Below are 7,111 nucleotides of genomic sequence, written 5' to 3' on the forward strand. Positions count from 1 at the left end.
CTACAGCTTGAGATAGAGGGGAAACCCAGGAGGCAGATTTGTGTTGGTTCTGGGCTTTGTTTCCAGGAAGGGAGGAAGAGAGGTCATCACTTCATCCCCAAATCCGGCACAGAGCTGGGCACATGCTGGGCTCTCAATGACACTGTGCTGATGGTGTAGTGAACTGTATCAGCCTTTCTACTGAGATATTTTCCCTGAGTCCTTGGCTGGGCTTCACTGTCTCTACCACTCAGAGGACCAGAACCTCCTGAACCCACCTTCCATTCCATCCTTCCCTGAGCTGAAGCCGGCTCTGGCAGGGCCAGGGGCACCAGGCAGACAGATGCTGCTGAGCACCTGATGCAGATGAGTATGCCTTCTGGGTCCTGTCAGACAAAGCAAAGAGGTGGCCATGCCCCAAGAATGGAGCAATGCCAGGTACCACCCCCTGTCAGGTGAGCCTGCCACCTTAGCACTTTTACCATTTCAGATTATTCTCGAGGTGTGTTTAGCAGCCTGGAACAAACTTATTGCCTTGGAGGCAAACCCAACCCATTACTATTTGAGCTTTAATTATCTCTTCTTCATTTGAGCCCAGCAACCTCCTAGATGTATATAAAGGGATTTTATTCTGCACAGGTCTTCAGTTTCCTTCCTTTTTCCTCCGACTCTAGGTGTCTTCACTTCGCTTGCACACTTTTCCTTTATCAAGTCTTCTCACCATGAACAGACAAGTCTGCAGGAAGTCCTTCAGTGGCGGGAGCCAGGGCTTCTCTGGCCACTCCGCCATCGTCTCCGGCAGCAACAGGATGAGCTGTGTGGCCCGCTCTGGGGGAGCAGGTGGAGGGGCCTGTGGGTTCCGGAGCGGAGCAGGTGGCTTTGGCAGTCGCAGTCTCTATAACCTGGGTGGCAACAAGAGCATCTCCATCAGTGTGGCTGGTGGCTCCCGGGCTGGTGGTTTTGGGGGAGGGCGTAGCAGCTGTGGCAGTGGCTATGGAGGTGGTTATGGAGGTGGCTTTGGTGGTGGCAGAGGAATAGGAGGTGGCTTTGGAGGGGCTGGTGGCTTTGGAGGAGCTGGTGGCTTTGGAGGAGCTGGTGGCTTTGGTGGACCTGGTGGCTTTGGAGGGCCAGGTGGCTTTGGTGGTGGGCCTGGTGGCTTTGGTGGACCTGGTGGCTTTGGCTCTAGTGGCTTCCCTGGGGGAATCCAGGAAGTGACTGTCAACCAGAGCCTCCTGCAGCCCCTCAATGTGGAGATCGACCCCCAGATTGGGCAGGTCAAGGCCCAGGAGCGGGAGCAGATCAAGACTCTCAACAATAAGTTTGCTTCCTTCATCGACAAGGTGATGAAACTTTGATTGGGCCCTCATTTCTAGGCTGGGGGCTTTGAGTTTGACATTTAGACACAGTGTTTAGGATTAATCTTGGATGGGAAAGGCTGGAGGCAGGGGTGGGGTTAGGCAACATTTTAGGGCCTATGAAAATATTCAAGGCCAATAAGCTCTTCCACATGATCATGTGATGGTCATGGACAACCATCACATGGTTGTGGATCTGGACATCCCCAAGCCCTGCTTGTCTTACTCTCTGCTCAAGTCTTCCAATTGTTGCCTTATCTAGGCCTAGGCTGGCAGAGCTGGCAGCGCATGGTAAGAGCCATGACCACTGGCAGGGAAGGGTCTGACCCAGAACTGGAGGCTTTTCAAATATAAGCTGCCCTCTGAGGCTTTCCAGGAGGCCTGTTCCTTTTACGTCTCTGTGCCAAGCACAGGAGGTGTATGCCTCAGAGAAAGGATTAAAGAGGCTTACGTGGAACCTTAGTTCCAAGGGGTTGTGGAGAAACTTGCAACTTTGTCTACAGCCCTAATCAATCTTGTCAGAAAGAGAGGAGTGGTTGGTGACCTTCAGACCAGGAGAGGTCACACTAGCTGTCTTTTTCCTGTCACGATGATTATGGTGTTTCAATCAGTATCAGGTCCCAGTGACTCACATCCTTCGAAGGACTGGAATGTTAGTGGAGCCTTAGAAGGAAAAGACGCTGCTAAGGTTTAAGTACATTTTTGCAGTCTACTGTATTTTTGGAAGTTAGATATAGTCATGAAATCTCCAGGAACAGAGAGGTCATTTTTACTTCTATGTCCAGGCAGGAAATCCTTTCAGTTTCCTCGCCCCATCTCTCCTTTTTCTGTAACTTTCTAAACCATGCTGCATGCTTAGTGGCCTGACCGATGTGACCGTCTGACAGTATCCTCTTCAGCTACGGTTGAAGCCTATCTTCATGTCCTTTCTAGGCCTTTATGCTGTGGGATGGGGAGATACAGACACCCTGTCCTATCTGAGCCAAGGCCCCTCTACTCCTCTGCTACAAGTGTTGTTTGATGTTGCTTTACTCAATGCACTGCAGGTGCGGTTCCTGGAGCAACAGAACAAGGTCCTGGAGACCAAATGGAACCTGCTCCAACAGCAGGGCACCAATTTCACCACAGGCACCAACAACCTTGAGCCCCTTTTTGAGAACTATATCAGTTCCCGGCGGAGCTACCTGGACAGCATTCTGGCGGAGAGAGGCCGTCTGGACTCAGAGCTGAGGAACATGCAGGACCTGGTAGAGGACTTCAAGAAGAAGTAAGTGACAGGGGCAGATGCCATGGGCCACCCTGTCTCGAAGTCCCAGCCTTTATTGCATTCTTCCTGCCTGCTGGGCACTTAGCCTATTTTCCTCCCCTTATCTTCATGGAGGACAGCTTGGTTCATTAGGTTCCACTTCACCTTCCTTCTCCAAGGATAGTCCTTTACAAATGAAATTGTGTCTAGCAGGATGAGTTTACAATTGAGGGAGCACTTCTTCAGAAGCCAGGTTGGGGAAGGTCCTGGTTCTAAGATCTGAAGGATGCTGGGGCAACTCATGGTGTGTTGACCTACCATCTCAGTTTGCCATCCCAGGACTGAGAGGTTTCCCCAGGACATGGGACTTGCAATGCTAAAATTAGGACAGCCTGCCTGAACAAATCGGAATGGCTGGCTCTCCTAAAAGGGAGATAGTAAAAAGGATGTATTCATCTAAGAGGGGTGGAGAGGAACAGAAGGCGGAAGAGATGATTGTTCAGAATTATAGAGAGCAGTGGTGTTTATGATTACCTCAAAACCCAAACTCAGCTAGTTCTTTTTAACTCTTACAGATATGAGGATGAAATCAATAAACGTACAGCTGCTGAGAATGAATTTGTGACCCTGAAGAAGGTAAGGGCTATATGTGAGGTTCCTGGGGCTCCTTGTAGATGCAGGTTTCCAGCTGGGTTGGGGGAAATCTCCTTATTCCATTGCCATGGAGCTGCCAAGTTCAGGCAGTTGGGGCAAAAAACAGCAGCCAGGTGCAACTTAGTCTGGAAAGGTCCCTAAATAAGTCAGCTCATTCACGTTTAGTTTTTGAATAGGGTTGAACTTAAACCACCTCAATGAGATGCATATTACTCCTTCATGTGGAGACCAGCCTCAGACAAAGACTGATCAATCACCAGCCCTGGTCCTCCGGACTCTTCCTTTCTGCAGTTACAGTTTGTTGCTTGGTCTTTAGGGGACTATGATCTTTATGCTTCTGTCTTTCTCAGGAAGTGGATGCTGCCTACACGAACAAGGTGGAACTTCAGGCCAAGGTGGATGCTTTAATAGAAGAGATCAACTTCCTGAGGACCCTCTATGATATGGTGAGGGCATTTCCTACTAAGAGGGGGACAGAGGGAGGGTGAGATGTTTTCAGATTTGAGGCTGAGGTATTTGGTGTTAGGGCCTGGAAAGGTTGAGCCTAGAGATAAACCCACTTGTTGGGGTTCTGCAGGATGGGCTGCGGGGCAGGGTGGGGCAGATCACATTCAAAGCTGAGTCAGTGAATGGGTCAGGAGTTTCTCTGGTTCTCTGAGTGCGTATTATAGAAGTCCCAAGAGTAAAGAGGATCCTCTGTGTTGGCAGGAGCTGTCCCAGATGCAGAGTCATGTCAGTGACATGTCTGTCATCCTCTCCATGGACAACAACCGCTGCCTGGACCTGGACAGCATCATCGCTGAGGTCAAGACCCAGTATGAGGAGATCGCCCAGAGGAGCAAGGCTGAGGCTGAGGCCCTGTACCAGACCAAGGTGGGAGCTAGGCCCCTCTCAGGGGATCCACTGAAGGTCTCAGGGAATCTGTGGCCTGTGGGACTCCTAGGTGATGAGTCACTGGATACACCCCGCTTCTCCTCTCTGAAGACATACCTCTGATGGTTTTTAAGTTGCAGAAATGGTTTTTTAGTGCTGCCCTCTGGGGGAAGGTGGTTCTATTGTCCCTTGCCAGGCCACATGGACTGACTTTAGCTTGCTCAGGGACTGCAGGGGCGGGGGCGGGGGGAGGGGGGAGAATCTTCTACGATAACAACTCAGATATTCTCTCCCCTGCTGCCTCAGAGGTGTCCCTGCTGACACATAACTCTTTCATTTTAACAAACACTTACTAAGCACCTCAAGGTTGGATGGTTGATGTTAGAGATGAAGAAAGAAGTCAGGAAAAGCTGCATGAACATCCCATCTCCCCTTCTGTTCTCCAGTTGGGAGAGCTGCAGACCACGGCTGGCCGACATGGCGATGACCTGAAGAGCACAAAGAATGAGATCATGGAGATCAACAGGATGATCCAGAGGCTGCAGACCGAGATCGAGAGCGTGAAGAAGCAGGTGAGATGGCAATAGATGCTGGCGCCTGGGCTGACCATTGAGGGTGGGGGCTAGAATCTCAGGACTCTTAGTTTGGGATGCACTTCTGGGGTCATCTCAGGTCATCTCCATCTTCCAGGGAGTTCAAAGACCAAGCCGGTCTAGATACTTGGTAATCCACAAGGGAAATAGCTCCGTGGATGAAGATGAAATAGAGGTGCTAGTGAAGAGATGATGTTGACTGACCTTAAGAAGATTGCTCTGGGATAATCTATTCTAAGACTCAGCAAGCCTAGGACCCTCGTACTGCACTCATGCTTTCTCCTATCTCCCCCTGTTCCAGAATGCCAACCTTCAGACAGCCATCGCAGAAGCTGAGCAGCGTGGGGAGATGGCCCTCAAGGACGCCAATGCCAAACTCCAAGAGCTGCAGGCTGCCCTACAGCAGGCCAAGGATGACATGGCTCGGCTGCTGCGTGACTACCAGGAGCTGATGAATGTCAAGCTGGCTCTGGATGTGGAGATCGCCACCTACCGCAAGCTGCTGGAAGGCGAGGAGTGCAGGTGGGTCTCCAATTCCAACTCCCCATCTCCCCTGACACAAGTCACATGCTGAGGGCCAGATAAGTGACCACGTAAATGGGGCTGGAGGCCTGCTGTATAGAGAGAGTCCCCCACCTTCCACAGGCCTCGCGGAGGAGCGTTTGTCTTGATCAACCCACTCTCGCCACAGTTAGACAAAACACATATGCAACCAGTGTGCCTAGGGGTCTCTGTCGTGGCCCACAGGACCATGTAGAAACAGGACTGATCTGCCAGGCTTCTGAATTTAGTTTGGGTTGCTGAATTCATCCCCTTCATTCTTAGACTTGTTGGAAATTTGCTTTGTGATGGAGCTTTTTCTTGTTTTCTCATACAGGATGTCTGGAGAGTGCCAGAATGCTGTCAGCATCTGTAAGTAGCTAAAGTAACCACAACCATGAGAATTGGTTCTGAAATATCTGTAGCAATACAAGGCAGTAGCAACTAACTTAAAAAATATTGTTATGGGTGTTGGAGGTGGTGGAAAGGGCAGCAGATATGTTTTTGTAATTGTTCTGGATTCTGGGCACTATTAATAGGTCTATACACATGGGGAATATCCAGTAGGGAGCCTGTTAATGAATGGGAGGAGAAATTCTGATTAATCTCTGAGGGCATCATCAAGAGTTGACTGTATGTAGAAGGAACCACTGGACAATTCATGATGTCTTAACACTTTGGGGCTGAACACCTTATGACATTAGAATGTATCACAATGGTCATCAGGTGCAAAGCGGCCTTGATCGCCTCTCAATCATCCTGGGCCCAGCAAATCATTAATTATAACACAGTGTCTTGGGTACTGAGCGCGGATCACTGTACTGTCCTCTCTCCTGCAGCCGTGGTCAGCAGCAGCAACACGACCTCGGCCTCTGCAGGTGGTTATGGAGGAGGTTTTGGCGGTGGCTTCAGCGTGGGAGGGGGCGCCAGCAGCGGCTTCAGCGGGGCAGGCGGCAGTGGATTCGGAAGTGGCAGTGGATTCGGATTCGGCGGTGGCAGTGGATTCGGCGGATGCAATGGCTTTGGAGGCAGCAGTGGATTCGGTGGAGGCAGTGGCTTCGGAAGCGGCAGCGGCTTCGGCTCTGGCTACGGGGGTCGCCATGGCATCAGTGGTGGAGGCTTCAGCTCAGGCAGCAACCGAGGTGGCAGCATCACGTTCTCTCAGTCCTCCCAGCGCTGCTCCAGATAAATAACGCGTCGCGCATGGGCACCGCTGCCTCCCCATCGCCTCCTGTCCCCATCTGCTCCTCCCCCATTGCCTCCTCTCCCCATCTGCTCCTCCCCCCTGACAAGGCACTAGTAGCATCCTCAGCGTCATTCCCCCGCCTCCCCTGGTTCTCCCCCTCCCTCCGAGTGGGGCTGATCTTTGGAGCTAGAAGAGCCTGGCCTCGAGCTCCTCCATCCAGATCCTTGGCCAAGCACAGCCGTGAAAATTCCAGGCTCTCTCTGGCTCCAGCTTGTGCCTGTGATTGTCTAGGTGTGGCCTCAGCCGCCACCTTCTGCTGCCTTTGGGGTCCCCTCTGTGGATGGAATGGTCACCACAGTTCTGATGTGTATAACACAGGCCCTTCTACCGATCCATTCTGTCTCCAATAAAGTGCATTGTGTTTCACATTGGGCCTCTGAGTCTTCTCTGGATACCTTTCTCCCCGCTGGACTGACTTCTCTCACTCTCTCCATGTGGGCTGTGCACACTCAGAACCGCTGGAGTACTGTTCCTCTGCTCATTGCGTGGGATCTAAAAGGGCAAGATCTGGTTGTTCGTTTGTTCTTTGAACACTAGATTGAGAGCTGCGGCACACTCCAGGAGGCTGTACTCTAGGAGGAAGGCGGCCCACGCAGACAGTCATCTCCTCTTTGCCTTCTCTCAT

At 51.5% G+C, this 7,111-nt stretch overlaps 1 protein-coding gene across 1 annotated transcript; it reads left to right on the forward strand.

The window, feature by feature from the left end:
• Positions 1 to 701: 701 nt before the first annotated feature.
• Positions 702 to 6,429, forward strand: KRT3 (keratin 3). Its single transcript, XM_011375861.1, has 9 exons — positions 702 to 1,319; positions 2,381 to 2,601; positions 3,156 to 3,216; positions 3,585 to 3,680; positions 3,943 to 4,107; positions 4,554 to 4,679; positions 5,002 to 5,222; positions 5,578 to 5,612; positions 6,080 to 6,429. Exons 1-9 carry the CDS (start codon positions 702 to 704, stop codon positions 6,427 to 6,429), a joined length of 1,893 nt encoding a protein of 630 aa, XP_011374163.1.
• The last annotated feature ends 682 nt before the right edge of the window (positions 6,430 to 7,111 follow it).

The sequence above is a fragment of the Pteropus vampyrus genome, unplaced genomic scaffold, assembly GCF_000151845.1.
Source record: "Pteropus vampyrus isolate Shadow unplaced genomic scaffold, Pvam_2.0 Scaffold276, whole genome shotgun sequence".
NCBI lineage: Eukaryota > Metazoa > Chordata > Mammalia > Chiroptera > Pteropodidae > Pteropus > Pteropus vampyrus.